General features: G+C 38.8%; 1 protein-coding gene and 1 pseudogene across 1 annotated transcript in view; one reads left to right on the top strand and one right to left on the bottom strand.

Moving 5' to 3' along the window:
• Positions 1 to 1419: 1419 nt before the first annotated feature.
• LOC129681014 (developmental pluripotency-associated protein 4-like) lies at positions 1420 to 2274 on the top strand (annotated as a pseudogene).
• Positions 2275 to 10299: 8025 nt separating this feature from the next.
• Positions 10300 to 24970, bottom strand: part of Gnai1 (G protein subunit alpha i1) — a 78366-nt gene continuing 63695 nt past the window's right edge. Inside the window, exons 6-8 of the mRNA XM_055612874.1 lie at positions 19106 to 19235; positions 17427 to 17580; positions 10300 to 12364 (exon numbers count right to left, since the gene is read on the bottom strand). Coding sequence (XP_055468849.1) covers positions 12174 to 12364; positions 17427 to 17580; positions 19106 to 19235 — 475 coding nt within the window. The 3' untranslated portion in view covers positions 10300 to 12173. The remainder of the gene's footprint in view (positions 12365 to 17426; positions 17581 to 19105; positions 19236 to 24970) is intronic.

The raw sequence follows: 24970 nt of genomic DNA, 5'->3' as shown, positions 1-24970 counted from the left end.
CTTCACATATTCTTTGCACACCACCGTCACAAAATTGCCATAGCTAGAATTGCCATACTTATTATATGTCTGGTACCTCATTTGACCAGTTAACCTGTTTAATCCTGGCAAGAGCTACAAGGAGATGTCATGTAAGTTGTCTCACTTAAGTGAGACATTATGAAGAGAGATACTATGTCCTGGAGAGAGTAACCCACTCAAAGTTATAGAAGAGGCATTATAGAAGAGGCAGCATTGAGTATCAGGAAGTCTAGCTTCTTTCTCGCTGTCTCTGCTTTACCTTCCCAGATAAAACCGAGGAAGTACTAAAAAGTCTTGTGCAAAGCAAAAACTAAGCACTTCCATATTTATCCTAAATATTAGAGGAAAAGAAAGCTCAGTGCATAAGCAATAACAACCACGGCATTGCTTAGGTTCCATCCAAACCTTGGTGGCAAACTAAGAAAGGAAAACAAAGTTGACCTTGCTTTTATCAAACCAAAATTAAAATATTAGAATTGATTAGGGGAAGGAAGAGTTATTGGAAGGAGTGTGTGCTTTTTAAAGTTGCCTTTTTGATCAGAGCTTAGCCGCGGTGTGCCTATAAGTGGAGCTGGCAGCTGTGCATTTCTCACGAGGTCAACTTGTCCTTGGTAGTGACAGAACAGAAAGGGCAACATTTAATTAGAAAAGAAAGAGCATCTACCTGGCTTCGATGTGCTCAGGTGGGTTGATGGAGGGCTCTCCCCTTTGAGGAGTAGTGGTAGGGGGAAAGAGGGAGAAAGGGTGGGACTGGGAGGAGAGGAGGGAGGGGGCTGTGATTGGGATGTAAAGTGAATACATAAATAAACAAGATTTTTTTAAAAGGAATAAGAAAATTATTAGTGTGTTATTGCATGATATGAGTGCACATGCACAAAATCAAAGGCAGAATAGGACAACAGAGGTCTACTTTGTGGATTCAGTTCTCTTGTTCCATCATTACATGGGTTCATGGTAAGGAACTGAGGTCACAAGGCCTGCCCACCATGCATATTTAGCCATTGATCCATCATAGTATATCTATATGGCTTCTTCTTCTACTTCTACTACTGCGTCTTCTTCCTTGTCTTCTCTTTCAACAACCATGTGATAAAAATTTGGTACATGTGCACAATGGAATATTCATCTGTTAAGGAAATGAAGATTTCAGGTAAATGGATGCATTTAAAAAGATTACGTTTAGTGAGGTAACTCAGACCCAGAGAGATAAACACTACACTCTCTCATCTTCAGGTACGACTACACAACATGGAGTAACTATAGAAACCAGAAAAAATGTAAACAGACCACATGTGTGTGGAGCCTCTTGAGATGGAAATAGCAAGATACGGGTAATAAAAATCGGGAAACAGGGAAGTTGGGAGAATTTTCTTTTCAGCCATTTCATCTAATCTGATGATGGAGGCTGCTGGAAGCAAGCAGAGCAGCACAGAAGAGTCAAGGAAGGAAGTGGAATGCCAGATGTCTAGTCAACCAAGCACATCTGTTGCAAAGACTCCAGCCATGGGGAGGAAAATCAGTGAAAGATAAATGTTGTAAACCAAAGGAGAAAGCACAAGATACTGAGCCTCCAGTACTCCAGCTAGGAAAGTCCTGATTCTTTTTTTTCCAGAACATCTGTTCCCAGTGAACCTGCTTTTTGGGTGTGGTGCCAGGGCATGGAGCTGAGCAGCAAAGCCCAGAAATTAGAGGCTTATAAAGAAACCCTTACAGAGGCTTTCTTAGAGCAAATGCCCAAATTGAAGAATTTTCCTGACTCACCAAAAGAGGCCAGGATGAAGACGTCTTGGAAAAAATGTGAAGACAGAGGAGGGGAGAGAGCTCTGTTCTCAGGTGATAGTTCCCCTCTAACTGGCCTCTGTACCAGAGGAACAGCTCCTTGCCCTGACTGACCTGCCTGTTCTCTATGAGGAAGTCAGTACCACTGCTGTGACTATGACTGCCTCTCAGGCAGTATTGGCGTGTTGAGCTAAAATTGCAGCCAATGCTAAGAGGGTCAAGGCAGTGCAGTCCAGGGCAACACCAGAGACCTATGGAGAAATGTGGTGTGTGGGTCATAGGAGAAGCTTTCCTGCAGACTCAGGCAGCTGGGTTCAGCTGCATTTCCATGCTGGAGAAGCCTGGGTACCCGAGAAGAAAGGCAAAGTGATTGTGGTCTTCCTGCTTCCTGCCTACATATTTCTACCCCTATACCTGGAGGACAGCATGCTGTGCCCCAGTTCTGTTCATAGAAACAGGATGGACCTTCCCTGAAAGCCTATACTGTGAATGGTGTCAAGGGAGGGTAGAAATTAATAGTCCCACTCAGCTGTAATATGTATGACCAACAGCAATGATCATCTTGGCAAAGATCTGGAAAGATGTGATAAGTGCCTCACATGCTGTTGGTAACCGATGGCTGTCTAACTGGACTGAAGGCCCACTCAACAGGCACAGTGCTAGAAGCTTAGCCGGCTTCCTGGGGTGAGAGATGTCATGTAGCTTAGAAAATAATCTACCACCTCCACTTTATTAGACCAGTATTCTTTCTTTCTTACTGCATTTGAAACCTTAGGCAGCTATCTGCAGACAAGTGTCACTCTCACTCCTCGTTAAAGAGACCTCTCTTTACAGCAAACGGAAACCATCACAGAAAGCCACAACTGAAGTATCTTGGCAGTTTTAATAAATTATAAAAAAAAAATATTGGCATTTTCTAATGTTTGTGTTATACATACTATTTAGGTGGAAAGCTATCATAGTTCTCAAGGAATATTTACGTATAAACATACACTCTGAAGATAGATTTGCTTAAAATATGTACATATGTATAGTAACCCTTCTGGTTAGCCTAATGAACCTAATCGTAATGGAACTTTTCAAATCTGGTAAACTTCAACCATACAGAGTAGAAGATTTTTATCAACTCTTAAAAAAAACACTTGTGGGGTGGAGAGATAGCTCAGTGGTTATAAGCACCAGCTGTTTGTCCAGAGGACCAGGGTTCAATTCCCACTTCCCAGGTGGCAACTCATAATTGCCTGTAACTTCAGTTCCAGACAATTAAATTTCAGTCCACCTCCCCCTGGGCACCGGACATGCAAATCAGGCACAAATATATACCCATACAAACAAAAACCACTGTGATCTTCTGTCATTCTCAAAACCGAAGCTGTTCAGTCAACTCCTGGAGGGATTTGATGACCTGCTTGTTTAGATTCTCGGGGACTCTAGTCCCATCCTCTTCCTCATCTCTTTGGAGACACTTTTTCTGAACCAGTTTAGGAGTGTCTGCCAGCCATGCATGCCTGGTCCACTTCTGTGCTTCCGGAGGTGTGGAAATAGGAAGGAATTTGTCTGGGGGAGTAGAAACACGTTTTTAAAAAACAACACAACATTAAAAACCAAACAAAACACCACTCTTGTGATTTGGCTACAGAACAGCTGGAGATGGCTTATAACCTGTGCTTAGTTATTTTCCAGGATCACATGGGCCCACTCCAAGGATCAGGACTAAAAATAATTCCAAAGCTCACTTCTAGCGCATGGAGTTTCAGATGCCCACTTGTCTCTTTTGTTACAAATTTGAAGTGGAAATTGGACTTTTTTCCTCCCTTTGCAGCAAAGACCATGTTACATCAAGCCAAACTACAACACTTTAGATCTGAAATAGTCCAGTTTGTTACAGAAGCAAGTCCCTAAAGCAGTGATTCAGTTGAGACCCCAATATCTACTTCTTTTATACCTAAATTTAAACTTTTCAACTATATCTTTTGCTCCGAAACTTAGAAACCTTTTCATGGAATTCAAACAGAACTGCATTGAAATAATAATAATAATAATAATAAAACAATGTGAGGTTATATGTTTGAATGAATCCCGTTACAGTGGCATTTTCATAGGACTTCAGAGTTATGCTGTTTGGACAGCAGGTGTGGGGTTCTCCGAGAGTAGAGTATGGACTGACTCTAAGCTTTCCGCTCTGAATTCAGCCAGGGAAACCCTTTACCAGACATTGGGTCAGTCCTTGTGAAGCATCAGTTGAAATTAGGAAATTTGACAACAGAGCATAATGTGGACCCAAGTATGAGAATTGTAGTTGTACTTAGGACAGGTGGGTTGGCTTGCACAGTAGGGTTCTAGACCTGGTCACCTACAAAAGGATAATGCTGTGTATTGCAAATACAAATGTTATACTCAGTGGAGCACTGAGAGACATGTCCTGTGTTAATCATATTAAAGAATTTGTTAGGGGAACAGTCAACATCAAACAGGCTCAAATTAGTGAAAACAACAAACACCATCCTCATTCAATGAAATCTAAAGGAACAGTTTTGAAACAGCTTTAGCTTCATTCTTTTGATTTCAAAAGCAATAAAAGGATGCCACTCTGAAAAGTTTCCATTGACAATGATTATGATCCAAGCGTGAAACCCATAAAATTTTAGGTAATCATATTACATTTCTACATTGGTTCATTTTGAAAACTAGGTTCACAGTGAAACTAACTGCACGGTCATTTGTCAGTTTGGTATCTTAAAAAAAAAAAAAGACAAAACAAAATACTACAAAACTATGGATCTAATTAAGCAAAACAGAAACTGTGCTGAAATAGTGAATATGCTTGGTATGTCTGTAAAATAATGAAATATTAAGAACCCCTTTATCTTATTGTTTCCTGTAGCTTTAACACAATACCTGAAGATATTCTTCTTCTTTTTAAAATTATTTTTAATTAATTAATTGATTTATTTATTAAAATTTGTTCACTTTGAATCCCTGCTGCAGCCCCCTCCTTCGTCTCCTTCCACTTTCACCCTCCCTTCTTCTTCTCCCCATGTCCTTTCCTTAGACCCTTGACAGGGGAGGACCTCCTCCCCTTCTACCTGACCCTAGCTTGTCGGGTCTCATCAGGGCTGGTGCATCATTTTCTTCTGTGGCCTGTCAAGGCTGCACTCCCCAGGGGGAGGTGATCAAAGAACTGGCCACTGAGTTCATGTCAGAGATAGTCCCTTTTCCCCTTACTAGGCAACCCACGTGGAAACTGAACAGCCTATGGGCTTCCTTTGAATAAGGGATCTAGGTCCTCTCCATGCATGGTTCTTAATTGGAGTATCAGTCTCTGCAGGCCCCTTATAGTTGAGAAGGTTGCGTTCTAGTATCTAGAATCTGTGAGGGTGTTATACAATGAGGGTGTAGATTTTGAGTCCAGAGCTCTCTTTCCTCTTACAAAGCCACAGATTCTACTACAGAACCCATGTCTCATAAATTAATCCATTCCTATTTACCTTCTAGTGTCCTAACCTCCACATACCACAACATATGAAATTTGGATTTAAGTGGTCAAAATATGAGCATATGGACACATTCAAAGCACAGCACACTTTAGACACTGCAGAGGGAGAAGAAATTTCTTTAGCCACTATGTTCTGAGGGTCACATTCTACGTACTTCCTTAAAGAGACTGTGCATTATAGCATTCAAGTAGGAAGGGCACCTTCATTAACCAATGCTGGCTAACCAGTACCTGCTCAGGTTGGTGTTCTGTGCAGGTTTTCTTCAATATATCTGATTTTTTTAATCCTTTTTAAGTTTATTATAAGAACTCTCCCTTTACAACGATAGCATGTCTCCATTATACAACATTGGCAAGAAAAATCACAAAATCTGGAACTGCTTGACTATTTCCATGGTACTTCGGATTGCATACATAGCAAGGCTGTCACAGTGACGCTTCCCCAGCTCTGGTCTGGGTAACTCAGCCAATATCTGTCTGCAACTTGGGTGTCTCTAGACTTGATGATATGTGTTTCATAACTTTTAATGTAACTAAGAAAATAGAAGTAAATAAAAAAAAATCCCTATAAACACCAAAGCAATAAAGGAAGAAAAAATGCCTGGGAAACAGGCCAGAGGGATTGTGAAATACAAAGTTGGATTTAAATGCATCATTTTAACTCTAAAGGCAGGGTTATGAAAAACAACTCGAAGAAATTTTCCCAAGCTAACTTTACAATTGCAAAGAATCATTTCTTTAGCATTTATTTCCTAAAATGATAAAAATATGTTAGAACAACTAATTAATAAGAGAGTCGACTGTGAACCCAGACTTCTGTAAAATAACATACTAAGCAATCACAATAGTTTTCACTACATTATTAAAAGTAACAGGTGTCCTAGGACATAGGCATTTTTTTTCTCTCATTTGAGTTTTCTAGTACCAGTAACAACATAAGACACTAGGAATATTTTAACCTAAAGATGAATTATGTAATTAGTTTTTGAGGTATTTCATACAAAACATTCATTAATAAATATTTGTCAGGCACTTATTATGATTTACATTTACCCTAAGATGGGGTTTGGAGAAGTAGCTCAGCTCAGTTAAGAGTGTAGTTGGGTTCACAGCATACACATTGAGAAACCCCAAACAGCCCAGCTCCAAGGGATCTGATATATTTCCTACCTCTGTGGAGATACACACCACACACACACACACACACACACACACACACACACACACACAGATACACATGCACACACACAGATACACACACACACACACACACACACACACACAAAGTAAACAAACAAACTCTAAAATAAAACATTCTTTGTAGCCAAATAACAGCAAAATTTATTAAGGGCTTCCCACATGCTGTATTCTTCTAAATGGTTAAAATTCCCATAAGCTTTAGATTGACAACAGTCATTAAGAGGAATCGTTTATTTAGCATTTATTTCCTAAAATGATAAAAATGTGTTAGAGCCACTAATTGATAAGAGAGTCGACTGTGAACCCAGACTTCTGTAAAATAGCATGCTAAGCAAATCACAGCATCAATAGTCACAACACCTGTCACCTTATTAAATAAGTGCATTAAAGATACTAAGAGTAGTGGGTAGTTCTGCAGACAAAAATATTATGTAAAAATACATAACTACTATGCCCTGCACTACCCTCATGGCTGTATACAACATAGACATAACATAGATTGTATGTTTTGTGACATAAAAAAGTGTCAGGGTTCAGAGAAGCCATGAGTGAAAAGAAGTGAAAAACTCTCAGAATATCTTTTCTGAAAAGAAGATGATTCTTTAGCCTCCTCCTCCCCCCCCCCCCCCCAGAGACATGTCGTCCTCTACTTGAAATCTTGATTTGGTCATGTAAAATTTACTTATCAGAGCCATTACCTCAACTGGTTGGTAGCATTCAATAGGAACACACACATTTATCTTTTCTCAAAAAGGTTGGATATGTTTGAATCAGATGAAGTACAGGCATAGTTTTTCAGAGATGTACTGAAATGAAGGCTACTATTGAATCACAAAATCCTTATTGGCTCTATGAATGGAAACTGAGACTGTATGTCGGCTAGTCTGGGTCCCCTGCTCAAGGATGTGTAATTGTATTGGCAGGCTTAAGCTTACAATCAAGAAAGTAAGAAATGTGATTGGAATGGCAGCCTTCCAAAACCACACAATTCCTCAAAGAACAGGCTAAAGAACAAATCCTAGAATATAAAGTATCACAAATAAAAGGCATGAAATGATAGATGGAATGAATATGTCCCATGTAGTAGGCAATTTTTAAAAAAATGTTTTTTTGTATAATTTTTCCTTTACTGAAAATCGATTTTCTCATACAATATATCCTGATTACAGTTTCCCCTCACTCTACTCATGCCAGTTGCTCACCAACTACCTCCCCTCCAGATTCACTCCCTCTCTGTATCATTAGAAAAGAACAGGCTTCTAAGGGATAACAATCAAATATGACAAAATAATATTTAATAAGACAAAACAAGAACCATTACATTGAGGCTGGGCAAGGCATCCCAACAAAAGGAAAAGAGCCTCAAGAGCAGGCACAAGAATCTGAGACCTACTCATTCACACACTCGGGAGTCTCATAAAATACTAAGCTGAAAGCTATAACTTACTGTAGACCCATGTAGGCTCTGTGCTTTCTGCTTCAGTCTCTGTGAGCTCATATGAGCCTTGCTCAGTTGATTCAGAGTGTCTTATTCTCCCGGTGTCCTTCTTCTTCCCCTCTGGCTCTTACACTCTCTCCACCCCCTCTTCCACAGCATTCCCTGAGCACTGATGGGGAGGAATTTGACAGAGACATACCATTTAGTGCTGTGCATTTCAAGGACTCTGTCTCTGTAATGTCTGGCTGTGGGTCTCTGCATCCTTTACCATCTGCTGCAGGAAGCTTCTCTCATGATGACTGAATAAACTACTGATCTATGAATATAGCAGGATATCATTAGGAGTGACTTTATTGATACTTTTTCTTTAAGATCAGTATTACTTAGTTTTACACTAGGTCTCTGGGCTAGCTTGTCTCTGGTTCTTAGATACTGCATCAGGCATGGGTACCTTCTCATGGAGTGGGCTTTAAGTCAAACCATACATTGGTTGGTTAATCCCACAAGGTCTGTGCCACTATAACACTAGCATATTATGTAGGCAGGACAGCAGATTTTATGCCATAGATTTTGTGGTTGGTGTTTATACTTCCCATCTGACAGCCTGCAGAGTAACTTCCCATACCAAAGACACTAGAATGTAGGGTGAAGGCTTTATATAGGCACCAGCTTGACTTCTCCATATTCAATGTTGTCTGTGTGTTGTTCCCAGCAATGGGGTCCTGCTGTCAGTTTGTGGAGAGCAACCTATTTTCTTCTGGGTTGTTTGGGGATTTCCGTAAGAATTTTTTTGCCAAAAACTCAATCCTTGAACTGGAAGTTTTGTTTGGTGACAAGAGATGGCCAACTGGGGTTCTGTCTCCCCAGAAGAGCCATGCGCTCACCCCCCCCCAGTCCTTTCTTCTATGCCTAGCTTCTCTGGGTCTACAGATTGTAATTTGGTTATTATTTACTTAATGACTAATATCCAGATATAAGCAGATAATTACTATTTGTCTTTCTGGGTCTGGGTTACCTTACACAGGATGATTTTTTCTTCTACCCACTTGCCTGAAATTTTCATGATGTCATTTTATAAAAAAAAAAAAAATCCGAATAATATACTCCATTGTGTAAATGTACCACACTCTCTTCATCCATTCTTCTTTTGAGGGACATCTAGGTTTTTCCCAATTTCTAGCCATTACAAATAGATCAGCAGTGAACATGGTTTAAGAAGTCCTTGCGGTAGGATGAAGTGTCCTTTGGGTATATACCGAAGACAGGTATAACTGGATCTTAAGGTAGACGGATTCCAATCTTTCTGAGGACACACCTAAGCAGGGTTTTAAAGCCTATCCACATGACACTCACAGAAAATCTGGGCCAAGCACAGTGCACTAATTGCATGCAGTATAAAAGAGGATTCAGAAGTTCTGAAATGGGCTGAGAGGCTTTGACTGGGAAGCTTTAAATAATAGTCAATTTTTTTGACAAGTCAGAGCCAGTGTACATTAAAACAGAGGGCATTATAGTCCCAATTATATATTAAGCATGCCAATCTAGATTATAAGTGGTTGACTGAATTTCATCAACAAGCCGTTTTAAGGGAAAGCTCAACAAAGACCTGAAAACAGGAAACAAACAAAAACACCACCCCCATCCAAAACTGTAAACTAGAGGTGATTCAATGAAGAACTTTCCATCTAGAGATGGAGACAGGATATGCAGAGTTCCAGGTGCCAGTTTCAACTGAATGTCCATCTCTACTCACTCTCCCCACCACTACCACCACATACACTCGTTAGGTTTTAAGTTAGTTAATGGCTTTGTGTTGGACCATGTTCTCAGATGTCTTGAACCACATGTGGCCCCTGGATTGTATGTCTCTGGATAAAGGCGGTACTTAGTATGTATGCTATGCAGACCTCTGTCACTATAAAAACACATCTGAGATTAACTAATTTACAAAAGGAAAAAAAAAAGGCTTATCTTGACATGGATTTAGGGATTCCAGTCTGATCAACCCAACCCACTGTTTTAACTCTGTGGTAAGCCATCATGCTGGAAGCACCTGGCAAAATCAATCTACTCACATCTTCAGTCAAGCATTAGAAAACAAGGAGCAGACCAACACGAGCCTCTTCTAAAGCACACACCCTCATGACTTAAGTAAGGATCCCACTTTTCCAACACTCTTTGGGCACAGTGAGCTGACATAGGGGCAATTTCCATTTTTGCATCATACTGGACAAAAACACTTAGGCAGGACAAACTCAAGCTTCTTGGAGAGATAAAGCAAAAAGGACAGAGCTATGGAAACCAAGTAGGGAGCTCGCACACACTGACACCTACATTCTAATGCAAAATGAGTACAGTCAACAGGTTTGTAAAATTTTAAAAATTTAAATTTATTGGGATGAATTAGTAGCACAGTTACACAGAGAAGAGTTCAGGAATTCACCAATATGTGCTTCTTTGTGGCTTTTAAACCCTATTTTCCACCATTCGAATTTATTCAGATTATAGTTGAATTTCATACATAGCTTCACAATGTGGGTCTGACAGGTCTTCCATTGGTAAAATGAATGGAAATGTATCTATCTTTCATGAAAGGCACATAAAATAATCTAAACTAACACTTAAGGAATTTTGTTAACTTTGACTTTTTTTACATTACAAAGAAGAAAACAAATTCCCCCCAAAATAAATGTGAATGTAGTTTACAATTCTCCATACACTTACATATGCACAAACTTGAAGAAGGAGACTCTAAGGAAATGGTAATATCTAACTCAAGTGAGAAACTACTCACAGGCAAAGCTATGGAAAGACTTAACTTTATGGGATGAGTCAAAATGGGCAAGGTGCTGGGGAATGCTATTCATTTTGCTGGAACAAGGACACAAAGACACACAGTAAATGATTAAAAGAAAAATGGCCATAACTAACATAGTTCAGGATGTAGCTGTTGTGTAACACCTATTTAAGCACGTGTCCACTCACTGGTCTTGTTAAATGCTATTATTCAATTTCTAAGTATAACCACTTAATGTCAGAAATCATAGTACACCTTTAAAAGAAATAGGAATTCAAGCAAGTGGAAGGAATTTGGATATCTAAGGGAAAAGAAGTAATTTTTGACTTAAGGGATTGAACTTGAAACTAGTTACATATGAATCAAAAGCTTGGACAATATCAGCAATAGAGTATTTTTCCGGTCATTTAACAAACAAGGAACTCTTATGTATGCTTAAATACAAGGGATTTCTCAAAGAAAATACATAAGTGAATGCCTCAAAATTCACATACTAAAAAAATTTTATCCACAAAAATGCTTTCATCATTCACCTAAACTTCATTATAAATAAAACTGTGGTTATTTAAGTATATAAAATTAAGCTGGCATCACCTGAAGGTAAAACAGAAATGCCATCCAGATACTAAGATTCAAATTGAAATGAAGTAATGGAATAAAAGTGAAGTGTTTTTAAGTCTAAGATCCCATGTCCTCAAAAACTGGAATTTTAGTTTCTTAAAACAAATCTAGTGTAGACTTGGAACATCATGCACTCTGTAAAGAAAATTTTAATGCACACAATGCTTAAATAATTGATCCAAAGGCAGGTGTGCCCAACCTCTGCAGGAACATCCCCATGAAACACATAAATTTTAGGGAACAAATCATGTTATTAAAATAGTCTGTGCAATGTTTGTACAAATAATATTTTATGAATACAAGTATACATAAACTCAAGGTAAGGGCCGTGATGTCTCCTAATATTAATTATGGTACCTAAAATTTATAGGACATGAACATAAACAAAGCTCTTTAAAACTGGCAAAGAACTACTCTGTCATTCAGTTCAAGGTACTTAATATTTATGTTATTTCTAAAGCCATCACACTGGAATCATAAGTTGCCACTCTTACAACCTAAACATAATGTGGGAAATCAAAAGTTATAAATACATCTTACGTTTGCATATTTACACGTACACAGAAATCACCAGTACACTAGAGCCCAGCTTCAACATTACACTTCACTTTCACATTACAGGACCATCTTTCACCTTTGAGAAAGGTCCTTCTATTACGTTCAGGTAAAAACAGAGGACAGAACAGCTTTGGTCAGGTCCAGGATGCATTTGCTGTAGACTACATTCTGTGTTGCTGGGAGACTCTAGTCTAGAGAGATCCATATATAAGTACTCATTTGGTTTGAAAATGCATTTTTTTTTTTACTACCAACTGCAAAACTTAGAAGAGACCACAATCTTTTAGATTATTTTTTATGATGACGTCTGTGACAGCATCAAACACGAACTGCACATTCTTTGTGTCTGTGGCACACGTGAAGTGGGTGTAGATCTCCTTTGTGTCCTTTCTTTTATTGAGGTCTTCAAATTGACACTGAATATACGCGGCTGCCTCTTCGTATGTGTTTGATCCTGAGATGGAAACATGGAAAGACATATACAAGAAGTTAAACTTGTATAGGGTTAAGAGAAATGCATTTTAAAACACAGGTCAGTTTTCTGCATCGAAAATAAAGAGACTTCATAACCATACACTCTCTTCTAGAACAAAATGATTTTTTTCTTCCGAAGGAAAAATACCCTATGTAAACTAATCTTTAGAAGCCATCTTGAAACATAAAAACTCTTTGGCATGCTAGTCTATTTTTCCTCTCTTTCTGATTAAGTCTCAAAGAGTCAGATTTATCTATCCCCCTCTATCATCTACGTCCCCAAGCTGGAGAATTCAAGACACCCAACCCTAATGTCGGCTTACCATTTTTGTGCTAACCCACAGGTGAGTCAATAATGCTGGCTGAATGCTTCCCCCTCCCCGTTCATATTTACTCATTAATTGTCCTTTTGTGATGATTTTTTTATTCACATCTTATACAAAGTCTGTAATACGGTTAAACGCTATGAAGTTAGCAAAAAGCAAAAAAAAAAAAGAGAGAGAGAGAGAGAGAGAGATAATTATATAATCCTCCTGCTTTTACAGGAGGTGCTGGAGACTGACTCTGTTTAGTGGGTTGGCAGAATCTGAAAATAAGCACAACCATACTTTGACCCAGAGACCCAGGTCTTAGGTGTTGGTTTGGTAGAACTATATGTTATGGTCAAAGAAGGGTCACAAAGAATGCTAGCAGAGCATGAGCATCAACTTCAAGAAGTATTCAGAAAGTTCATGCGCTGTTACGAACATGCGAAAGAAAGCTGAGAGATCCACATTGTCAGCTGCCATTCAGAAGTAAGGACACTGAGTACTGTGCTGGACGAAGGGAGCTAGACACAGACACGTACGTCCTCTCTGTGACACAACTGTTGCTTGCAAAACAATGGAAAAGGAAAAAGCCACTCTAATGATGACTTTTTCAGGGCAAGAAGAGAAGAAGCTGAATTGAGACTGAAAGGGGTCAGAGGGCTTTTGGGGATCTGGGAAAAGTGCAGTTTCTCGACTGTACTTTTTATTTTGCGCGTTCACCTCTCCTCCCTTCTCTTTTTAAAAATTATTTCTTTGGGACAAGACAAGGCTGCCCACTCTCTCCCTATCTCTTCAACATAGTTCTGGAAGTCCTTGCTAGAGCAATAAGACAGTTGAAGGAGATCAAGGGGATGCAGATGGGAAAGGAAGAAGTCAAATTATCACTATTTGCAGATGATATGATAGTATACATGAGTGACCCCAAAAACTCTACCAGGGAACTCCTACAGCTGATAAACACCTTCAGCAAAGTGGCCGGATACAAAATTAACTCAAAAAAATCAGTAGCCCTCCTGCATACAAAAGACAAAAGGGCTGAGAAAGAAATTAGGGAAACAACACCCTTCACAATAGCCACAAATGACATAAAGTACCTTGGTGTAACCCTAACCAAGCAAGTCAAAGACTTGTATGAAAAAAAATTCAAGTCTCTGAAGAAAGAATTCAAGAAGATATGAGAAGATGGAAAGATCTCCCATGCTTATGGCTTGGCAGGATTAACATACTAAAACTGGCCATCTTACCAAAAGCAATCTACAGATTTAATGCAATTCCCATCAAATTGCCAACACAATTCTTTACAGACCTGGAAAGAAAAATTCTCAACTTCATATGGAATAACAAGAAACCGAGAATTGCTAAAACAATCCTCTACAATAAAAGATCTTCTGGAAGTATCTCCATCCCCGATCTCAAGCTGTACTATAGAGCAACAGTTATAAAAACGCATGGTACTGGCATAGAAACAGAATGGTGGATCAATGGAACCGAACAGAAGACCCAGAAATAAACCCACACACTTATGGACACCTGATCTTTGACAAAGATGCCAAAACCACACAATGGAAAAAAGGTAGTACCTTCAACAAATGGTGCTGGTCTAATTGGATGTCTACATGTAGAAAATGCAGATAGATCCATACTTATCACCCTGCACAAAACTGAAGTCCAAGTGGATCAAAGACCTCAACATAAAACCAGACACATTAAATCAGAGGCCCTCTGTAGCAGGTTCCGAGGTTGTTTCCTATTTTCTTTTTCTTCTGATGTCCATCCTCTTTGCCTTTCAGGATGGGGATTGAACATTTTAGTTAGGGTCCGAAAAGTATTTCTTTTATTTTTGAGATTATAGTATGATTACTTCCACGTCCTTCCTTGAGTCTTAGGTTCAGGAGCTGTTTTATAGATGGCTCAATTGGGACAAGGCCCCACAACTCTGCATTTGAATTGTTTGTGGTTTTCTAAAAGTGCTGTACACTAAAGCTAACCATATAGTGTTACTATATGGTTACTAGTGTTAGGAAAAACGTTAAGACATAAGAGAACACAATCTATTAAATCCCTCTTTTGTTATAACCCAAAATGACTGGTCAGCCTTTCAGGATTCTCTGTTCCCAAAGATGCTGTGGTGAGGAGCACTGTTCCCAGTCGGAGCCTCAGTGTTTACCATGAATATTCAGTATAGAAAGTGCCCCTCTGCTCTGCAGCACTGCCTCTCTGCTGTCCTAGACCATCAAGTATGTTTAAGTCTCCCCACATCTAATCAAAGTGGTGCTCTACAGAACATTCCTTAACTAATCAAATCCAGGTGGGTGCTATGTTCCTTAAAAGCTCCTACAGACAATACAAACACTACTTCAGTTTTTCTTATATGTTTTACTGGGTCTTAATTCTTTTTTAGCATTAGGTACCCTGGAACAGAAATGCAGTAACTCTATCCTGCAAACCCCATCCACTTTTATCATACCATGCATAAAACCACCGTGCAATGAATGCCACATGACAGGGCCCAGAGAGAAGAGGTGTTTAGTGTGCTAGGACAACATAAATAATAAAACCACAGCCTCTGAATAAGTTTATATTTTAATTGTTTCATATAATAATAAACTTTGAAAATCAACTTTTATTAAATCATTTGATGCTCTAAAATTTGTATGAAATGAAAAAAAATGTCTTGTTGGGTTAAGGAAACAATTATAATATAATTCTAAATTAATTACAAATGTGCTTGTGTAAAGTAATTTACACTGAGTACATAGCTCATACACAACACACATTCTGGGTAGCTAATTAAATGTACCCCAAGGGCTATGAAATACATGAAGAGAGTGCTGAACACATTCTTTGATCTGACTTTTAGTCTGAATAAGAGCAAAGTAAGTGTGTGTCTGTGTGTGTGTGTGTGTGGTTTTGTGTGTACACATTCATGCTGAAGGAATAGGTATTTTCTGCCATGTGAAGTTTCCTAAATGAATATATGAAAACTAGAAGAGTGGAAACTATGAGACATCAAAGAGAAAGAAAATGTTAACTTTGTTTATGCTTCAGCACTAAAAACTATATCTAAGAAGCAGTTGAAAATAGAAACAAGGGGCTGTGAAGAGTAATTTGGGTGAATAACACAATTGAACACAGAATTAATATGGTTATGAAACAATGGTTTGCAAAAAGATCAGGGGACTGCCGATGACCCTGGTGAAATGGCAACTCACAATGAAAAGGGAGTTTGTGCTTTACGAGTCAGCAGACAGAAGTTGGACATACGCAATTGGCTCGGGGGCTGCACAGACTTCATCCATAAAAGGTCATAATTGTAAGAACCCAGAGCTGATAGTGTTAGAAAATATATTAAAGTATAAGAGAACACAATCTATTAAATCTCTTTTGTGTCATAAAAAGGGATTCTTTTGAGACAAGAAGCAACTGGACCAATTCTTATAACGAGTAGTGCATATTTGAAATTATAATCTTAGCACTTGGGATATCAAATAATTATGTAATGGCCTTGTGTTTTCCAAAGAACACTTTCTTTCTGCTTCTGGTGAGACTGTAATTAAACGAAGCTTGTTTGGTGCAGGTGTGGGTGCAGATTTGCGATGTACTGGGGTCTCAAGGTGGGCTCTGTGTATGCATTAAACTCTTGTACTCAGGTGCCTGAAACAAGGCTACCCAAAAACCAACATCAGGGCCATCCCAACATCGGCTCTGAGGCAAATTCAGGCAATACCCACCATCAACCTGCTCAGTGAAGCATTGACTCAAATTTTAGTTAGACTTGAAGAAGTTCTTGAGAATCATTTTTTTTTCTTTTAAACATACTGAGGTAAATGTTAAGAATATTTAAAACTTAGATTTAGAGTTCATACAAACCAGTGGCAGTCTTATCTTTTGAAGCGACAGGATACGTATGTGTGTGTGAGTGTTTGGGAACAGGTTCTCACATATCCTGGTCTGTCTTTGGACTTACTATATAGCCCAGGACACCTTAACATACTGACTTTCTTGCTCACCGTCCCCAAGTCTGAGGCTCACACGTTTAAACACGAGACTCATTTTCAATAACAGCTTGGAATGGGATCCAAGGAACTAAACCAAGTTAAAACCAATGTTTTAGCCCAGTTCCTAATTTTACAGATGAGGCAATGAACTTAGATGAAGTATCTGCTTTGTTCAAGATCACAGACCTAATTTTGTCAGAGCTGGGTCTTTGCTCAATAAAGGTACACTATCCATAGCAGCAAAACTACAGCACCATAGAGAGGATCATTCTCAGGACCTGGGTTTCCTATGAAACTTTCTTGCCCCGTGGAGGAGCCACCTGCCTCACTGGTTTCTCTACACTTTGTCTTCTTACAGAAGCAAGATGTCTGCTACTGTTTATCGTGTGCTTATTAGCATGCGTATGTCTGAGATAAGCTAGTGAGCAGAGAGAGATTTTATCTATCTTGTTTGTCCAATAAACAAGATCTGGCCATGGTATGAACCAGTCAGTTTTTAAATTCATAAAGACATGGAAATTACCTAAAAGCTTTTCCAGAAAACAAACAAGGGATTTACAGAAAACTAATCCACACCTTAAAGGACTATTTGTGCTCAAGTGCAGTTTGAAAAATATGCTTTCCAGGGCAAGAATTAGTAAGCGAATAAATTCAAAGGAACTACTGAAAATCTTGCCTTAGAAGAAATTTCACTTAGACATCTGATTTGCTAAGTTATTCCAAGAAAGTCAAATACCTGCATATTCTGGATAGCATATCGTGAGAGGACTCTTTTTGATTTTTTCTTCAAAGAGGTCCTTCTTGTTTAGAAAAAGTATAATAGATGTATCCGTAAACCATTTGTTGTTACATATACTGTCGAACAATTTCATGCTTTCATGCATCCGATTCTGTAATAGAAAGTAAAATCATTTTCATGAACAGTTAAGTTTTTGAGGAACGGTTTTAAAAAGAACAAATGTTGCAACAGGCCAGGTCCTTTCGGCTGAAAACCATGTAGCACTCTGAAGGACATCCCACTTGTTATCTCAACTCCAATTTTGTCTCTGACCCGTTCTGTCTGAGTCACTTCAGATTATTTCAAAAGCAAGCAACAAAAGCCTCACAGGTTTAGTCCCTGTGATGGAAGGGAGGCTGGCCCTGAGTGAAAGCAATTATCTCCTAAGAGAAAATGAATCCGTTCCCTCTCCCACAAGCAACAACAATTTTCTAGAAGCCAGTGGGAGACCCTACACAGCCTGGCCTGTGACAATGAACAGACCACAGTTTTACCGGGACAGTGGGATGACGAGTAGCCCCTGCTTCCTGCTTTTTCTCTCCCATATAGAATGAAGCAGCTCTTCTCACTATCCAACAACAGTTGGGAATTCTGAGACCCTGTTCTCCAAGTAAGGATGTACTAAGTGAATTCCTCCCTACTTCTTCCTGGCCAGCCACCTTCTAATTACGCTGCTGAGGTGATGGGTGGCCAAGTTGAGTGCATTGAGGCTTCTATCTAGTCAGCTTCCTGATCTAGAGCTGGTAATAATTCCAGAATAATACATTTTTTACCTTTCTGGACAAGCACAATACAGATTTTAAGCAAGCAGAGTGTTTCAACACTATTCAGTCATCACTGGCTCAGAGCTTGTCATGTAACGACTTATGCCTGAGAGCCTCCTGCTGAGGGATGTTACAATCGAGGGATGTCCACATCTGAACACATCAAAGAAATGTCAGTGTTGCACAGATCACCTAAGCTTCCCTTAAGAGACAGGTGGAAGCTTGAAGACTAATGTATTAAACTGAGTGAGCGGAAATCCGATTAGTTCAACACTGTGGATATGAGAGAAAATGATTTCCAGCTCTTGTTTTCTACCCCGTCAGGCTCTGTTCAGAAACGACACTAGCTTATTCTACAGTGCAGAGATGAAATGAATGTATATACCGTGCAACATTTCCCCTCCTGGCCTTGATTTCCCCTCCTGGCCTTGATTTCCCCTCCTGTGAACTTGATTTAGAAAAACCTGAGCTGACCCTAGATTTTCATTTGTATTTATATGCCAGAGTTTTAAATTTCTATTAAAAAAATATTTCCCAAGATCAATCTATTGAATGTTATTTGGAAACTGTCTTTCAATAAATGGAGAAGTATAGCATATATCAAAAACCACAGGCTATCAGAGTAACTAGTGCGGAGATATGAGCCTTGCAGCAGGTGCAGGAAATCCTCAGGTAGCTGGGTGGAGGAAAGGCACCCTGGGCCTTCTCAGCGTCTGTGCCCTTTATGCTGTAGCAGAGGCTGAAGCAAAGAGCCTAAACTTCCAAATACTTCCTTCGTAAGCAAGGACTTCACAAGGTTTCTCAGAAAAGTTCTTGGCATCATCTGCCGCACTTGGCATTTCATGCTGCACCCCAAGAAGTGCTTCTACTTGCCATTTCTTCATCTTCAGCTAAAACCAGGTCATAGTCACTCAGGGCCACACAGAAGATGATGGCGGTCACTCCTTCAAAGCAGTGAATCCACTTCTTCCGTTCTGACCTCTGACCGCCCACATCGAACATTCTGTAAGAGGAAAATTTATGACTTGATACCACAATAAATCTTCAAAAGCTCCGAGTTCTGTAATGCCAACAAAAATGCCCCACATAACTTGGGAAGTGTGGGATGGGAAGAAAGGAGAAAAGGACATAGTGGGAAGAAAAAAATGTTACCGATTTGTTTTCTCAAAGGGGGGAAATTTTTTAAATTTTTTTTTTTATTAAGTATTTGATTGTAGCCAGAGTAACTAGAAAGCAAGATCAAAAATATTCTCAAGAAACAACATGAATGGGTCCTTGAGGTGACCCAGAGAATGCTAGCAGCCTGTGTTCAAAGCCTGGGTGCCTTCCACACACATTCTGTAGCATGTGTGCATGTGTGAGTTTGTACACACACACACACACACACACACACACACACACACAATTCACAATAATAAACTAAAGAGAAAAATTTAAAGCACAGACATCCATTAACAAACATATGAAAGCACTTAGGACATCAGAGCAACTAAAGATCTTACTGCTTGTCAACACTGACAATCGACATGAAGCAACAAAGGAAGCCAGAAATCAAAGTGAGCACACTCAACTCGCCAGGCCTGAGCATTAGAGCCAGAGATCAGGGCTCCCTATTCCAACTGAGAAATGAGTTCTGTCAAAGCAAAAAGCAAGGTGTTGATGGAAAGGAGAAACAATTCTAGGTTGTGAAATGAAGTAATTTCAGAACGGGGCCAAGAGGTTTGTGCAGCTTATAGAATATGATGAAAGGGAGGGAGAATGTTGAAATTTAGAATAAAATTCCTCAGTTGTTATGTAATATACAATCATGGACAATTGGAGGTTAGTGAACAAGATCCTGACACAATCAAACAACATAATGCCAATGACCTTTTTCTTCTTGTTCCTGGCAAGAGTTTATAAAGTTAAGCAAAAGTTTAAATTTGCATAGACTGCATTATACAGCCTAGAAATATCCACTTATATAATGGAAACACTCTGTAAACTGGCACATTTTTAAAGGCCCCATTTATCTTTGATGGTGCACTAATTAAAACCTTTCCTATTTAACTCCCTACAGAGCAGTAGTGGCCTACAAACCAAATCTCAACTCGTCCACTAGTACTGCTACCTCTGTCATTTTCCTTTAGCTAGAAGCTCTTCTTTAAAGTATGCTGGGACAAAATGACCCTACTACAGCATAAATCAGAGTGGATAGGCTCAAAAGAGAGCAGCAAGCAGAGTGGGTAAGATACAACATACTAGAACAGAGGTCAACAATTCTTACATTGCCTAGGAATGCAATTTATAAACAATCTACCATAACCTTGGCTAGCTTCTCTCACACAGCATGCATCCCTCATCCACTCGCTGTAACAGCCCAAGCCATCCCATCCCCCACTTTCTCTCTGCTGGTTTGCCAACTCAGTCATTCAATCACTTATTTGTGCTTCTGTAGTAGTGATGTAGTTGGTGTCTCGAGCTGCCTGACTTTAAGTAGTGAAGAACTGTCTTCAACGGTGTCGGCAGGCGCCCCCAGTCAACAAAGAGGCCTGCAGGACCAGAACTAGAGCAGCACCTTGAAGTCTCCTAAAACACTTCACAGAAGAGGAAAACAAAAATAGAGAAAGCAAAGTTCATTCTATTTCAAATTCAGGTGAAAAGTGAAAACCCCAGAGTTTCTACGGTCTTCGAGAATACATATACTGTGATGAACAGAATATGAATACTGAACTGGTTAGAGACACTTTTGAGTTCTCAAAGGAAATGGAAGGGGAGGTGCTGCTGTAGCACGCTGGCAGAAATGGCTGACCTGCTTGTCTACCTTTAGAGTCTATAAGCAATGAACTTGTCTGCCTATAGGAACACAACAGCAGAAAAGTAAACCAAGGAATGAATTCTAAGTTCAAAGGGAGTCTTTCTCCCACATACAAGAAAAGAAGGACACGTGACAATAGAGATGGCACAGGTATAAGCCAGGGTGGGCTGTAAATTTCCAGCAGCTACCAGACACTAAAAGCAGGTCAGGAATATTCTTCCCCAGAGCTTTGAGCAGGAACCTGACAATACTGAGTTCAGTTCTAACCTCCAGAACAGGAACATGGTCAAAGTTTTCTTATTCATGAACCCAGGTTTTGCCAATTTGTTATGACAGCCCTAGGAAGGGAAAATAGACTTGTGAAATGAATATAGTTTGCCCATAAGGTCTACTTTTTGTCATATTACCTTGTCCTGAAAGTTAAGTATTTCCTTTTTATCTGCCTTTCCTCTTGAAGAATTTAAAACCAAATACTTTTGTCTCCCTTTGCTTGTTTATGTCCCCAACATTTGTTATACAAAGAACTTCCTAAATAAGTCCTGCTAAATAAATAAGTTATACCTACTAAATATTTTTCAATACTTTCAAGAAATTATAGACAGACTTTATTGTGTTTAAGATTTAAAATTGCCTTCTAGATTAGGGGAATGTTAAAGCTAAAGAGATTTCATTATAATGTGACAGCTGGTTCTTTGAGTAATGAAAAAACTTTTCCCATCTATTGAACTTATATAAAGGATTGATGGTCTATCATATATTCTCATAACCTGGGATATTTAGTCTGGGCCAGCGATTCTCTAGTAGTAGGAGTCAGAAACAACAACCAAAAGATGCTGAAGTCACTGGTCTGGGACTGTCATTTGAGAAAGAACCTACAAACTGTTGAGCAACAACAGCTGAGACCAGATAGTGTTCAAAGTTTGTAAGTATTTAAACCTCTAAATGGAGATAATAACCAGAAGAACTAGTTTATACTACTGTTTTCATGTTCCATAAGGCATATAAATCACAGAGCATTGAGAAATGTCATAACTATTTCTTCAGAAATCTTGTAATTCTTTAATACAGTGTTTCTCAAATTCTGAGTGTCTATTTAAACAAGAAAAAAAAAATCCTCACATAGTCTGTTCTCCTTTAAACAAAAAGGCTGTTAGCTTGTATCAACTAGAGAATCAGTCTGAATTTCTTAGGTATTTTTGGAACTCCAAGAGGATGTTGGCTTTCCAGAAATATAGTAAGTTAGCCTTTGAAGTCATCTAGCACAAATGTGGCCAAGCCTAACTCGTGCAAATTAGCTAACTGTATATGGATACCAAGCTCATTAAGAGAACTGTGAGCCCCAAAGTCTATTATACATTTATATTATAAAAAAGGAATGGATGTTTTTCTTAAGCTGTGCCAACTTCATAACAGAAAGATTTTGTAAAATTAAATCTTTATCTGGAAATCACTAACTAGAGCTGATCACTCTTTAATTAGACAAAGACACTAACCATAAAGGCCTATTCATACAGATAGATCCTAAAATTGAAATAAATTACCTCATAGCTCATTTTCTATTTGTTAATCCATTCATACAAAAAAAATGTGAAATAGAGATTTCACTAAGCAACTAATACTTGACAAAGAATCACAACATGAAATATACAAAGCTCTGCTAAGTGTTTAGCACAATAAAGGGTTCTCAGTACATTTCTGCCCTCATCCATTTGCAGACCATTTAACACTGAAAAAGCAAGGACAGAAATATAAATAAGCAGTCATTTTCACTTAGCAAACTCAAACCCAGAAGAACCTTTACCTAAAGTTGTAGACTAACCTGTGTTTATCTCTCAGTCATCAAATTAAAACTGTAAGTAGGCACATCCTGTGATATTTTACCTCATTCAAAGACTTCACACATGGAGTAAAGTAAGAAAGGCTCCCTGGGATGATCGTGGTGACAACTGACATCAGTGGCTGTTTGATGTTGAAATGACAACTTTGAAAAAGCCAGGAAATGCCCTGGTAGCAAACGTGTGAGTACCGAACTAAGTTTAAAGTAATTTTTATGGCCAGACTGCCTCAAGACCCAAATAATACACTAACCCTTGCCATTGTCACCTGTCACACTGATGGAGGTTTATCTTTACACAACTTTTTAAGAATTAAAAAAAAAAAAAGACTTATTTATTTTTAAACTTCTGACCAAGGGCAGTAGTCTAATAATTAAGCATCTTAATGGAGTTTACTCAGCAACTTAATGGGGGAAAAAAATCTATATCTAAAACCCTTCTGTTCTAACCAAAATGCATTTCAGTTTCTCCTTAGACTACTCTGGCTCAGAATCAGTCATTTCCTTACCAAAACACAACAATTTAAGTATTCTTTAGTCCATGGTCACTAAAATTAGTCAAACCACTGCGGTGTAGTAGCACACACCTTTAAACTTAGTACTCCTAAAGGGACAGGCAGGTGGATCTCTATGAATGAGGCTAGCCTGGTCTACTTAGTGAGTTCTGTCCAGCCAGGGCTGGATGAGACCCTGTCTCTAAAACAAAGCAAAACAAACAAAAAAGTAAAACAAAACAAAACAAAAACAACAACAACAACAAAAGACCTAGGTAGAAAACATTTTTTTTTTTTAAATCAGACTCTAAACTGTCTTGGAGTTAGGTAAATACATTTTAAATATCCAAGTAATAAATGTCTTTACAATTAAACATCATCGCATGGTATCAAAACAAATGGAGCAACAAATGAATGTCTCCAGACCAGATATTACATACGGTTACTTAATAACCTACGAGTATAACAACCAGGCTACATGGCAGAGAGACACAGTAAAAAGAAAAAAATTAGACAAACCATGAGGTACCAAAAGAAGAAATGGAAGTAAACATAATAAAAATGAATTCAAAACCACATCTACTATGTAAAATTAGTATTGCAGATAAACAGTCTACATCTTCACTTAAGACAGCAGGGAAATAGCTGCTTTTCTGAGGTAAGAGTAGAATTGAACTCATGTCCTTTGGAAAGCTTAAATCTGGGAATCACTGATGAATCCGTGACAGTGACACTGGATGGCATGTTGGACTTAAAGCACATACACACACACAGACACGATAGCAAGCTGAGATTGAGTGGTAGATATATAACTGTGCTTGCAGCTTGGAGTACGGAGCCTTCATCAGGAAGTAAACTGATGCTGATTTGTTTGTTTGTTTTTAAACAAGTCTCTGACTATGAATGAATCTCTCTGGTTAAATTTCTCTTAGAAATCCTGTCTCATGATCCTTATCACTTCAGGGGCTCACAGCCACCTGGAGCACAGTGGAAGCTATGATTCATAGAAAAGCTTTCTTTTGAATGACTGTCTTAAGCCAAGCATTTTACAAGCAAAAAACAAAACAAAAACCGACCGAACCAAAAAATGATAAAATGATTTCAGTGACAGCATGAACTAGTCCATTTCAAGCCTACGTAGACATGTATCTTTGAGCAGATGGGTGAGAAGTTGCTGCTACTTTTGCCTTTCATTCCTTTTTTTTCCTTCAACTTTTCAGATACTGTGGTGATGATATGGAAGAGAAGCCAAGGAAATATATTTCAGTCACATATTGCTTGAGTTTCTACAAACCAAACATAAGCCCTGAAGATAACATGAAAGGGAAAAATGTGTCTCGAGTAGATTAAGCAATGATTTACCTAATCTCTCAAAGAGCTTAAAAAAAATGCAATCTTAGCAAAACATGGGGTATGGATATCAGGACAGCTTTCATAAGAAAAGAGGCATTATCATAAAATTCTTTTCTAATCTAGGGTTCTATTCAGAGTCAAAGGATCTGAAACGTTTTGAAGCCGCACAGTGCACCTGACTGGACCTTTCACACCAATACAGCGGTAGTACTCCCTAGCCAATGCTGGCAGTGCTCCCTACACCGATCTTACTAGCCCTG

Source organism: Psammomys obesus, unplaced genomic scaffold, assembly GCF_907164565.1.
Source record: "Psammomys obesus unplaced genomic scaffold, mPsaObe1.curated_primary_1811, whole genome shotgun sequence".
NCBI lineage: Eukaryota > Metazoa > Chordata > Mammalia > Rodentia > Muridae > Psammomys > Psammomys obesus.
The sequence above is the reverse complement of the archived record's forward strand: the minus strand, read 5'-3'. Positions and strand labels throughout refer to the sequence as shown.